Genomic DNA, 13,508 nt, shown 5'->3' with positions numbered 1-13,508 from the left:
ATTACCCAAAAGCTAGCATAACATCGTCTACTAATATATCTTTTGTTACTTGCAGTGTCTTCTTTGGGTTCAACTATAAATGGATTTTAGATTTCAATATTTGTATTAAATTGTTCTGAACATTAACTAAAAAAATGAAAGAAATTTTCAGTACAAGGAGAAACATCAACAAAACTTTATTATTCCTGAAAAAAAAAAAAAAAAAAAAGATTTCAGGAACCTCCTTTACTTCCATTATTTCCACTTACAGGGGAACACGCATCTAGGCAGCTTTATCATGGCTGTAACTGAATCTTGGAGAAGGTAAAGCTCTAACAGACCTGGCTACCTTCATTTTAAAAAGCAATTAATAGCACGTACATCAACAAGTCAAACAAATTTAACTGAAACAAGCTATGTTAATTAAAACAGATTCAGCAGACCATGTCTTCTTCCTTGTGTAATATAAGACTTATAGTATATTAAGAGCTTTTTATTGTTGGGTAGATTGTAAGTGTTCAAAATTCATATGTCATGTGCATGAAAATAATTTCAAAGAAAAGATATAAGAAAAAGATTTTTGAGTTAGTTTATAACTTCCTGACAGGAAATGCAATGGGATTATGAATTTCCTTCCTAATGTAAATTTTGTCACATGTTTAGAGCTCACTGAAAATCCTTTTCCTATCTCATCTTCAAGACAGAAAAAAATTACATCAATTTTCTCATCAAACCTGATACCTAAGAAGGTACTTGAGAAGAAACACACTTCAGGAACGCCACCCAGAAGATTAGTGTCTAAGTACATCACGACATACACAGTTTCAACCACCAAGGATTATCAAACTACAGAACTATATATAATAAAACTAATAAATAAATAATAAATAAAACTAATCATATTTTATCCCCCCAAAAAAACAAACAAAAACACACACAAAAAAAAACACACTCTTTTTCAGTGCTATTTTCTTGAAGTTTTTAAAGCCAGAAACTAAGCATGCCTACAGGTCAGCGTGGCTGTTTCATTTGTACGTGTAAATAACGTTAGCTGCTTACCTTTCAAGCTCACAAGTGCTTTTGCTGAAGAACCTGCAATAGAACACATCAGAAAATCCACATAAATCCTAAGTTATTTCAAAGAATACAGATGCTGAGCGCTTTTATTTAACACAGTAGATTCTGAATGGGCTTCACGTCCGATCTACATACTTCCATGCAGTTGTAACTGTATTATACAATTTACTAGGATACAGTAATTAACTTTTTTTATTGTCCTCCTAATTCAGAACTCTTCAATGCCAAAAAAGTCCACGGAAGCAGCAGTTTAGGCAAGCTAAGCTTGACCCAAAAGTAGAAGTGATGGCTAGCCCGTCGCCCCCTGGTGGGAACTCCTTGCAGAGAAACGCAGCAGGCAGGCATTAGAAATGCGGATGGGAGCTTTATTTTGCTTCCACTGCTCAGACTGGGTAGCACATCCTTCAGAATTTCACTGCTCCTGCAGAACCTCTGCAGTGGTTTTGGGCCAGAAAGGACAAAGCCAGGCCTGACTGCTGCCCTCACGCTCTGCGATTTGCAAGTGCCACTCTAAGAATAAACTGTTTGAAGCAATTATAGTAGGAGAAGACAAAGGGAAAGGTATTTCTGCATGACAGCACTTCAACAGATTCATGCTTTTCTTTCAAATCAGGTTTAACCTTCCACATATTCCACTGTTGCAACACCTTTCATTCTTGCATTGCATCCTCCTCTCCCCATCACTTTCCCCAGCTTCCTCCTTCAGTTTCTCTTTGGAAATTCCATGAGAATTTTTGACTCCAAAGATCTGAAAATCTCTGCTTGCAACTGCTCCGTATCTAAGTCCTAAACTCATTAGTTTTTATCGTGCCAAAGATCCTTTCCTCAAGGGGACACATTCCAGGGAAAATCACAAAGCCAAAAATGAATTATTGCCCCTTTCCACGAGAATGCAGTATTTTGGCTTTGAGTGGACTCTTGAAGAAAACACAGGTGTAGCGAGGACAAAAAAGACCGAAACACCTACATTCCTTATTTTTTTCCAACATATTGTGTTCACTACCAGCTTACTGTACTGTAATGAAAATATTTGAAATATACATATATATACACACACACACTTGAGTTTGAGATACAAAATTGAACTGTTTTTCACTCGTTGATGGTTTAGAGGGTCCCATCCCAGCGTCTTCCAAGCTGTCCAAATCTAACTTGGCTATTGCACAAGGGATTAACTGTCAGAAGTAAGGTGACAGACCTGGGCTGTACTGTTCTGTTGCCCATCCTACACATTCCTTTTCTGATCCATCACCTTTGACAGTTTGGAGGCCTAAAAGTGGCTGGTACAGGAACTCGCTTCTATGCTGTTCACAGTGAATTCAGCTCTTGTAATGGAGGTGTGGCATGGTACTACTGATTTCTACCTCGAAGATAGAAGATATTACCGGATTAATTAAAGACACTGTGGGCATTTTATTGATTTATTAAGTATTTCATACTAATATCACATGCCATACACAGTGCTTGCACAAATGCACAGATACCCTGCTATTCACTAGGAATGCAGTCCCAAACAGAACAAGTCACGTAATTGCCGCTGAAGAAACCTTTATCCTCCCCTAAAAAATAATGTGAGGGATGGTGGGAAACGTGTGCAGGGATTAATAAATACTCAGTTTAAAAGCATGGGGGGAAAGTACATGTCATTGAGGATGGAGAGGCAGAAGCAGTATCATCAGTACTGTTAGATGGAGAAGATGCTGGCTTCTCAAAACGGAACCGTAATGTGAAAAGTCTCAGGCATTTCACCTCAACACAGAATAATTTCCTTTTCTGACCATCTTCCTCATATGAATGAGATTAAATCAATTCAGTCAAGGTGGAGAAGTGACGGACACCAGAATGCCACTGTGCTATCTCCCAGCTTTGTAGCACTACCACCGCAAACACCCTTAGCTGCCAACATCTTATCCACTTGGCATAGTTAGGAATCAGTAAGTTTCCCCATAGCCCAAATCCTCAACAGATGCATACTTATGACAAATTTTTCCCTACTTAGCTTGCAAATGAAGTAATCTAAGCAGAAAAGGGAATCTTTATTTAGAAATACAAGTGTCCTAATAAAGGTCATTACATTGTCGAACTTCAAGGAAAACTGAGCATTCCCCTGCTTTTTCCATTTAGTTCGGCAGTATTTTACATACAACCAGGGCCACAAAAACTAGGATGAAATGAGCAATAATGAGTTACAACCAAACATATTCAATATTTAATGCAGATAGAAGCATTTCAGAAATTACAAAAGTTGCAGAGGGATTCAGAATACATAAACTTTTTTAAAAATATCCTGTTTTAGTTAGAATTGTTGGATTTATAGTATCGTGACCCCACATTAAATACCAGATTTCATACACTACTCCTGTTCTGAACAACAAACATATAATCAGTCTTTTTAAACAGCATTTTAGTTATACAGATAAAGATTAAAGCAGAATATGAACATGTGCTTAAACATAAATACTTATTATAACAATGACACATCTCATTTGTACAAACATCAAACACTTAAGAAATGGGTGGAAAGGATGAAAGAAGGCCTCTCCATCACGTCGGATGTTACAACCAAAGTCTAATTCTAGCTCCTCCCGGTTCAGATCATCATGGAAGTGACTCAGTGCTGAAAATAGGAAAACCTCAGCCTAAGGTGGAAGTACATGCAGCTGACCCCAGCAGTGGATCAGAAATGAGAAGATCTGCTTTCAATAGCCTACATGGTCACATTATTCCACTGTGAAGTGTACGAGTGGCTTAGATGTGTTTTAGTCCCCTGCTGAGTGCAGGACAGTGGGGCTGAGCACACTCTCAGCAAGTTTGCTGGTGACACCGAGCTGTGTGGTGCAGTGAACGCGCTGGAGGGAAGGGATGCCATCCAGAGGGACCCAGGCAGGCTCGAGGGGTGGGAGCATGCAAACCTCACACAGTTCAACAAGACCAAGTGCAAAGTCCTGCACCTGTGTCAGGGCAATCCAACATGAATAGAGGCTGGGGTACGAGCGGATAGAGAGCATAGAGAGCAGCCCTGAGGAGAGGGACTTAGGGGTGTTGGTTGGAGAAAAGCTCAGCATGAGCCAGCAACGTGTGCTTGCAGCCCAGAAAGCCAACCATATCCTACTTGGCTTTTTTTTTTTTTTTTTTTTTTTACTTCCCTGCTCCTGCTGGCCACACCACTTTTGATGCCAGCCAGCATGCCACTGGCCTTCTTGGCCACCTGGGCACACAGCTGGCTCATGCTCAGCCGGCTGTCAACCAACGCCCCAGATCTTTTTCTGCGGGGCAACTTCCTAACCGCTCTTCCCCAAGCCTGTTATGGCAGCATGGGGTTGTCACCACCCAAGAGCAGGGGTATGACCCAAACACTTCACCTTGCTGGATCTCACACCGCTGAACTTGGCCCGTTGATCCAACCCACCCAGACCCCTCTGCACAGTCGTCCTACCCTCCAGCAGCTCAACACTCCCACCTCACTTGGCATCATCTGTGAGATTACTACGTGTGCACTTGATCCTCTCATCCGGATCACTGACAGAAACGTTAAACGAAACTGTCCCCAGCAGCGAGCCCTGGGCAATACCACTGGTGAGCAGCCACCAACCGGACTGCCCTCCGGCTTCACTTATCGCTGCACTTGGTTAGCCGGTATTTCATCAGAAAACCTGCAGGAAGATATCTACAACAAAGCACAAACATCACAGCTTCCTATTCGCTTCTCTGCTTACCACAGCTCTCAGGGTCTGTTTTTCTTTTGAAGGCGATTGCATAACAATATTTTTGCAATTTATTTCAGCTCCTCTTTAAGGTCCCTTCCAACCCAAACCATTCTATGATTTTATTGCTTGTTAGGTTGCTAGTAGATGTATTACTTCAACACAGTGTCCGTACTTGACTAAGTTTGAAAAATTGGGAGAGGATTTTGCACAGAGCTAGGAGAAAGACTGGAAGCTCTAAAGACATGCCTTTGTGCAAGAAAGCCAAGATCCACCCAATCTTGTTCTTCCTACAGAAGGTCAAGGTCTGTACTGACTGCAAGTATCTACAATGAGAGAATTCAGATTGGAAATAGCTCTGCAGCCTTCTCTTACAAGGACAGAACTAGATTTACTTGTTGAAAGATGATGACATTGGGTGAGTTTGGATCAACAACAAATGCCAAAGTTTGCCACTTTTTGTATTAACTATGCTGAGGAAGGGCAGCATGGACTCCCTACCATTTCAACTCCTTAAATCAAATTCACATCTACTTTTAAAGGGAAAAGTGTAGTTGAAAAGGGAAACACAGAGCTGATGCACATATACTCCAAACACAATGGCCTTTTCTGGCCTTAAAAAAAGGTATCTGTAGAATATATGGACCACAGACGTGCAGTAAAAATAACTGTTACAGATTGCAAAGCTTTTAATAGTCTAATACCAGGGAACTCATTAGTACCTACAGAGTCAGGAGTCAGTGTATTTATGTTTTTATAGCTCTAGCAAGAAGTGATTTTCCGGAAGTCCATATAAAACCAAATCAAATAAAAAAATCAACATTAAAATAACATTAAGTCTGACAGGTTTAACACCACAAGAACCACATTTTTTCACACCAGGCTGGACAGAAAAACAAAACTGCTGCTGGCAGCAGGGGCCATGCCGAGGGACAGCTCCCCCAGTCCCAGAGCACCTGCTCCTCCAGCACCATCCACGCTCCAGCAGTCACTCCTCTGGCCCCAGCCTCACCCTCCAAGCACCTGAGAGCACTTTTATGGACATTACCATGAAGATAACCTCCTCTGGCTGCTTTGCAAGTGGTGTGAACAGGCTTAAAGAGGAATTTTGATAGCTTGCCCTCTAAGCAGTATTTTTTATGTGGAGATAGGCTGTGAGGCCAAAAGCACTGAAATCTGACTCCAGTATTTAGAAAGGGGAAAAGCTTAAGTTTAAAACCAAGCACCTGTTCCCTCTTCCCATGCGAAAAAACATATCTGAACAAAGGAGAGGGAGCATCACTGCCATTCAGTATGGGCACTTATGGGTGCCCTGATGTGTATTTTCAGTACTAACACGAAGGCAAAGCAGTTTAAACAACTTCTCAACAGCTGAGCTTAACATTTAAATGGGAACACAGGCTGAATTACATGTGCAAAAGATTCTTTTTTTTTTAATAATGAATTTGTAACAGCTGATTGTAATTTTGAAAATAAAAGTTAGAAATAGCCAAATGGATGTCCCATAGGTGCTGATTTTACTGATGTGTGAGCACAAAAAGGTATTCCAAGAGTGTATCTAAGTCAATACATGTAATTATATTATTCAGGTAAGTGATAATATAAGGAGAACCTTTCTTCACCAGATTGTTACACCATTTTGTCTCAGTTCAGCACAAGTGAGTGGTTATTTTTTAACACTGATTGCATGAACGCCTCAAAAACCTATGTAATTAAACTACATTGCTGGTTCTAAAAATGGTGTGACAGTGGAAACTTGTGGAGAAGAAGGGAGAAGTACCAGCCTTTTTCAGAGAGTGAGTCACTAGTCCTCCTAGAGATCACTCGCTTGCAGAAGCATAGCAAAAGTTGTTAACAGCAGAGGAAGCATCTCTAATGACTGGCCACTAAAGTTCAGGAAAACTTAGAAAGTTAAAAGCACACAGATCATAGAAAAAAATGAGTTTGAGAGCTTTAAAGCTCCCCCCAAAATTTGGGTTTGCTGTAGAGGTAAATAAATGAATGAAAGAACAGTAACTTCTAGCTTCAAGCACAGATCAGCATTTCCCTCACATCATGAGACCGCTAATAGACTGATATTTGTGTATTTCCACATCCTAATTCAACTACTGGGTGGAAGTCCATTTTTTCAGCCCTGTGAATCCCTTTACAGGACTTGTGCAGATAATAACCACAACACCAAAGCTGTCTTTTTGAAACATTACACTCTCATGATGGGCAATATGCTGATACCATGGTAATATACAATTCTAAACATATGCAGTACAATGCCAAAACGAGTAGTTCTGGGTACTGTTTAGCAGCCGTGAAATATGCCTTGAGCCCTCTCCTGAGTGCTGTAATCTTGAGGCTCTCCTGAATTTCTGCTTCAAATATCCAGAGTGGTGCTGCCTTCACGGCCCCTTTGCCCTAGGAAAACTGAAGCAGCAACGTGTATGCCCCATCCTTCCCTCAGCTTCTCTGAGAAGTGTCATGGCAGGGGGCAGTGCCATGAAGCAGCTAGGGGATGTGCTGGAGGTAGAGGAGGATTTCTTCCTCAGGTGCTTGCCTGTGCTGCAGCCTCCACCTGCGGGATAAGAGATCCATGCCCCCCTTCCCTTCTTCTGCCTGTCCTAAAACACAACAAGCCCCTACAAACACCAGTAGTGATGTTTGTACACATTTGGCCATAGAGTACCATTTTCAGTACTCGCATTGCTAGCGCTTTGCCACCTAACGCCACCACATTCTGGCTTCTTGCTTGGATTCACCTGTCACTTGTTGGTGTTCACCTGCAGATGACACAAACACAGCACTCGGTAGCAGCTCAGTGCCTTGCTCCTGCTGGTGGCACCGTGCTGATGATCTTTTAGCTAGCTTAGCTTGCTTTCACTTCTTCCAAACCTGACTTCTGGGGAACTGACTCCGCAGGTCCTCCCCATCCAGATTTACCTGTGCACAAGAAGGCACTGACCCAACGATCTACAGAAACAATCCTGTCTCCAACATATAAATCCAATTATTAGCATTTAAAGTACTTTTGCAGTTGGGATCTTGAATATTCTGGAATTTCTCCGTTATAAGCTTTGTGATAGAATTACTCCTTTTTCACAGAACTTCGCTTCACACCAGGTCTCTGCATCCCTCTCCCCATGCAAAACTGGTGAGAAAAGGCTTAAACTAAAGGCACAAACTGCATATGAACTTACACACCGCTATCATTTTGATTGTTTAGGTTGTTAGTCTGAGCTCCCTTCTTCTGCCTTCACCACCCAGCTGCATCATGCAGCTTGCCAGAGGGCAAGCAGGTGCTTTCACAGCACCAAAAGCAAATGCCATTTAATCAGATTTATAAGTGTAGCATGGTTAGAACAACAGAGCTCCAAAATTTCAGTTATCTTGTCACTGAGTACACTGCATTTAATTACAATTCTAGGTGAAAACTCAATTACAGTCCACTGCTTCACTATAAAAACTCTGCCAGAGAGAAGTCACGGGATTAGGCATAAACCTCAAAGTTTGATGGTTGTGAAGTCTTGTAGCTCTTTTAGAGACTTATTTTTACACCACCATAAAAGATTTCAAAAACAATTTTGCAATGCTCATTGTTATTATCCCTTATAAGTAAGCAGAAAGTCACGTGAAGACAGAGGTAAATTGATCTCAGTTTATCAGACTAAGTTTGTATCTTTATCTTAAGAACAGGACTGGAAGTGAAAGACCTAGGTGGAACAATAATTACAATGTAACTGGAAAACCAGCTCACCAAGAGTATTAAGAACAGGGGTGAAAGCACAAGACTTTTTGAAACTTCCACGTTTCTAGCAGTGCACCAGCACTCCAGAAAGCTCCCTCTCTATTTGATGAGAGCAGAGAAACAGCCCCTACTTGCACCAAACCTTGGCTTCTGCTGTGCTGACCTTGCTCCTATTTACCTATTGCCTTCAAAACATATGCACCATGTGCCTGCTTCGTGTGCCAGGCAGACACTTCATGTACCAATGGCCACACTGCTGGCAAGGGTCTGCACTACAGCACAACCCTAAGGGAAAAAGAGGAATGTACAACATTGTAGGAACTGTTACAGGTGAAGCAACAGACGTGTCAAACCTTTCTGGTGCTGCTCTAGGCAACATAAAGGTGGCAAAGAGAAGAAAAAAGTTAACTCCTTGAAACACACAGCACCTTCCCTAGAACATGGGTATGACAGAAGTAGGAACAGGCCATCTCCCACTAAGCCTCCTGTTACAGAAGCAGTTCGCACGTTCATGAGCTCGCATGGTGATGCACAAAACAGCATCACTAAAAATATAAATCTACCTTGTACATACGTTTATCGAAACTATTAGATGCCCTAGTTTTAGCTGGACACACATTGGCAACTTCATTTGAAGTTTTACAGATCTTCATGTAAACAGAGATGCTACAGCCAACACAGAACAGAAAGCAAGTGACAGATCCTGAAAGAAATATAAAACTTCTTAGATGTCCCAAGCGATTTTTATTTTTAATTTTTTGGAAAAGCCACTGTCAGAATAACTTTTACAAAGAAATGGTTATTAGTCTACACACTTTCCTAAACTGCTAAATGATTTAGTGATTACTCAGAGTAATTTTCTTTAAAGACTTAAAATTATTAAACTGAGACCCATTATCAAAATTCAACTATGTCATGACTATTGTCTATATAATCTTACAAGAGTACCGTGTCAAGCCTTTCAGGAAAGAACCCTTCCCCTGTAAATCCACCTTTGTGTTCTAATTAAATGAATGACAATGGATTCCCCACACAGATCAGTACAACAGAATCTTCACGCATAAACAAGTGAGTTATTTTTCCCCTCAGAATAGAGCCCATAAAGCCAGATGTGAGACAGGCATTTGTCTGCCAGATCTTCCCCTACCCTGTGTCACTTCCAACAAAGTTGATTTCTCTCCGGAGAACTCTTGTGAACATCCAGATCCATACTCACACATAACCAATCCCATGCCAAAACAATTCCAAACCACCACAGCGCACTCCTAGAGCTGACAGTGCTCGAGATGACTACCATTTGGTGTTAACAGGAGGGGTGTGATGTAACATTTACTTTTCCACATTAAGCAACTGCAATACGTACTAGCTCATTTGTAATGGAATGCACACAGAGCTGTGTTCTACGTAAATAAGCAGGTGCAGATATACAACGTATTGTAACTCTCTACCACAGTGATTAATGTATGAACCTTCCTGCGTAAGATAATATGAATGTCAGATGCAAACAATACACAAATATCTCATGAGTGAGTCTGAAAGTCAATACTGTAGGATGCACACGTTCTAGAGGTGCTGTACAAAACCCTCCAACAGTAATGCCACTCATCTTGCAAAAACACTGAAGTACTAGTCTGAAGGAAACATTTATGTAAGTAGTCAGACAGAAATAACATCTGCAAGTATCAATATGCATGACCTGCATGCAGGTGTGCGGCTGTATTCTATATAGGCGATGTGTTTGTATTTGCTCAGTCCTTTCCACCTCAGTTACTACTTGCATCTCGTGCACCATCCCAGCCTTCCAAACTGCCTCTCACAAGGCCCATCCTTTCCTCTGTCATCCTCTGAATCTCCTTTACTCAGGCGCTGTCTTCAGCTATACATGCCAAACTTAAAACACAGCAGTGATTGTATCAGCACACGACAGATTTCAGTTGCTGATTTCACACTGTTCCCTGTCCTGTGGTCTCTCAGACTGAGTGCAGATCACAGCTCCTGCTTATCTTATCACTAGAAACAAAAGGATCCCAAAATACCTGTAAACAGGGTAAAGCAAAAACTGCAAGACAGAAAGGGCTAAAATAAAATAAAATAAATGTATTTCTTAATACCCTTCAAGTCAGCTTCGGGCCCTGTTCAGCCACTGGTAGGTATTAAGGAACCCTGGTGGCAGGGTGTTACCCCCAGCCCCCAGCAAGCAGCAGTGCAGGTGCCTTATGGCATACGGTAGACGTTAAAACTAGAATCCACAGCGCATAGGAACTGCCCCACTGATTGCTTTGAATGCCTCTGCTGAGTGTGAAGAAAGTGGGTTAAATTACAAGTGATTCCTCCTTTACATACCCCCCTTTTCCCCTCATATTCTCTTCTTTCTGGCACACCGGCACCTCCAATTACTCTCTGGCAGAACTTAGCCTTCCTAGATCTTAGTGTGTTCTCTAGAAGGAGACCTGCCAGTAGACACATTTACACTGAAAATTTCCTCTTCTGTAACACCTGCTGTGCATTATGTAACAGAGAATGTACGCTGCGTGTCAATCCCTGTATACAGAAGCGCGTATCTCACCTATGCGTGTTTATACCTAACCCTTGTTGACAATTACGCTCACAAAGCCACCACAGAGGCACGCTGCATCTGCGTGCTCCTCCTGCAGGACCCCCTCTCACCCCTCTCACCCCCTGGGCCCTCTCCCCTCACCCTCCCGCTGCCCCCGGGGCCGTGCCCTGCCCCCGGCTCCCCCCACACACCTTCCCGAGCCCCTTCCCCATCCACCCCCGGCAGGGCGGCGGGCACGGGGGCAGCCCGGCGGCAGGGGCAGGGCAGGGCAGGGCAGGGCAGCGCCCACAGCCCCGTCAGGACGGCGTCGGCCCGGCCCCAGCGCCCCCCGCCCGCCGCCCTCCCCGCACCGCCGCCTGGGCCGGGGCCTCGCCGCCGAGGGGCGGCGGCGGCGGAGGCGGCGGGGGGAGAAGCCGGGCGGCCCCGGCTGCCAGGGAGGAGGCCGGGGGCGAGGCCGGGGGCGGCGGGGGGGAGGCCGGGGGCGGCGGGGCGCGGCGCGGCGCGGGGACTCACTCTCGTCAGGCAGCTGATCCAGCTCCGCCATCTTGAACCCGCCGCGCCGCTTTTTCAAAGGCTGCCTGGCGCGGGGCATTGTGGGGGAGGAGACGGGGCCTTGCGCGGGGCGGCGCCGCCGCCGAGGTGTGAGGGGAGGAGGGGGGGGCGGCGGGGAAATGGCGGCGCCTGCGCGGGGCGGGAACGGCCGCCCGCCGCCCTGAGGAGCCGCCCGGCGCAGGGCGAGGGCTGGGTTGTGTCCGCCCTGAAGGGTGGCAGCGCCTTTGCTCCTCACGGGCTGCCCTCACGCAGCCCTGCCCCGCACACCTGAGCACTCCGTGTGGTAGTTTTAGTCCTGTGGGTCCGTCAGGGACCGACAGCACAGCGCATGTTAAAGTTTCTGCAAGAACGCTCGTTATACAGACACAAACCACAAACATCTCCCTGAAACTAGGGAACCCACAAAACACAGAAATGCATATACAGAATACAGTTTTTGTGTTCCTAATTGGTAACCAACTCCTATGACTAAGCACTACGCCAGGTTGAGAAGAGCAGGAGACAAGCCCTATCATTAAACAATTAAAGCGAAACTCAATTTTCCTAAGAAAAAAAAACATCCTTTGGAAATTGCCCCACAACTTCCTGTGTATGTTGTATATGGAGTATGAATGTATGTATAAGGCCATTGTACATGGAGTATGAATGTATATATAAGGCAAAATTTAATGTACATATTTCTAAGGCAAATTATCCTACATCATATTTATCATAAATTTACAACCTTTTTCAGGTCTGTTAGAACAGCCTTCCTTTTCCTTAACCCCCAAGGGGCCATAAGATACTGCAACAAAAGCTTTCCATACTGCACAGCACAAAGTGCAAGTAAAGTGGATAGACGCAAAGAGTGTAGGCATGTACCAAATAAGGTAGTTGCAAAAAAAAAAAAAAAAAAAAAAAAAAAAAAAAAAACACAGTATTTGCTATTTCAAAGGCAAAAACTACCCAACATTAAACCTTGTAGTTTCCCCTTTTAATAAAAACATGTCCACCACCTAAATAAAGACTCAATGCAGACAAGACCTTACAGGGTTGGGTGAACAGTAAGGCGTTAATGACACTGATACTCATTTATTTCAGCTAAGCTTCCCTTGTACCAGGGGTTGTATGTTAATGCTCAGCTAGGAGTGGTGACACAGACTTCCACAGCTGACAGAAGACACTGATCGCTAGCAAGATTTTTACTGCTGTGCTTTGTAAACGTTGTCATTAGGTCTCCTTGTGCTGAAAGCAGGAGTTGCTGCCTGGAGCCTCCCCAGTGCTCAAGTGCTGACCAAGGCAAGGAATTTTCACAGGAGGGGGAGAGTTTGTGTGTAAGGGGGTTGTACAATGCCATCGCATTTTGCAATACTCTTTAGAGCCTGAATTTCTAGGAGACAAAGAAATTAGAACCCCCCAAAACTAACACCTTTCACAGTTTTTACCTTGTGACAAACCTAGAAAATGGATGAAAAAAGCTAACGGATTTCAACACCAGCACTGCTGGCAGCTCCTGCCAGTCATCTTAAAAATTACCAGGCCAGAAGGTAGGATTCCACTCCCAACAGTAGGTATTACACTAGTTAATCCTGGTGCTGCATTTGAAAATATTGAGCAGAAGCTGTTACCCTTTCAATACAGTGAATGGCAATAATCAAAACTGTGCCATAAGGATTCCTGCTATAAAATATCATTCATATCTTGTCCTTATTTGACTGCTGCAGAATCTCTGGATTTTTATTTCTATTGTGCATGCCATTTCAAAGTCACACAAACGTAACTCTTTGGCATAGCTGTACCCCGTGCCCTTTGATGGTCTGTAAAGAAAAACAAATTTTTAGTGTCCTTCTTCCAGCAAATTTGCAATTCACACTCAGTATAATTGTGTAATTTCCACATCACCTGATAGACATACACCAAGAAC

General features: G+C 43.4%; 1 protein-coding gene and 1 long non-coding RNA gene across 3 annotated transcripts in view; both read right to left on the bottom strand.

Moving 5' to 3' along the window:
* Window positions 1–11,688, bottom strand: part of LIN9 (lin-9 DREAM MuvB core complex component) — a 39,442-nt gene extending 27,754 nt beyond the window's left edge. For both annotated transcript variants that reach the window (XM_084515357.1, XM_084515358.1), the window contains exons 1-2: window positions 11,567–11,688; window positions 1,039–1,071 (exon numbers count right to left, since the gene is read on the bottom strand). In XM_084515357.1, the coding sequence (XP_084371483.1) occupies window positions 1,039–1,071; window positions 11,567–11,645 (112 nt within the window). In that variant the 5' untranslated portion in view covers window positions 11,646–11,688. The remainder of the gene's footprint in view (window positions 1–1,038; window positions 1,072–11,566) is intronic.
* LOC311433948 lies at window positions 9,221–11,044 on the bottom strand. Its single transcript, XR_014691106.1, has 2 exons — window positions 10,840–11,044; window positions 9,221–10,506 (listed from the first exon to the last, which is right to left on the bottom strand). It is a non-coding gene; the product is annotated as an uncharacterized lncRNA (long non-coding RNA).
* Window positions 11,689–13,508: the final 1,820 nt, after the last annotated feature.

The sequence above is a fragment of the Aythya ferina genome (assembly GCF_964211825.1).
Source record: "Aythya ferina genome assembly, chromosome: 3".
Taxonomy (NCBI): domain Eukaryota; kingdom Metazoa; phylum Chordata; class Aves; order Anseriformes; family Anatidae; genus Aythya; species Aythya ferina.
This window is presented reverse-complemented; position numbering and strand designations above follow the sequence as displayed.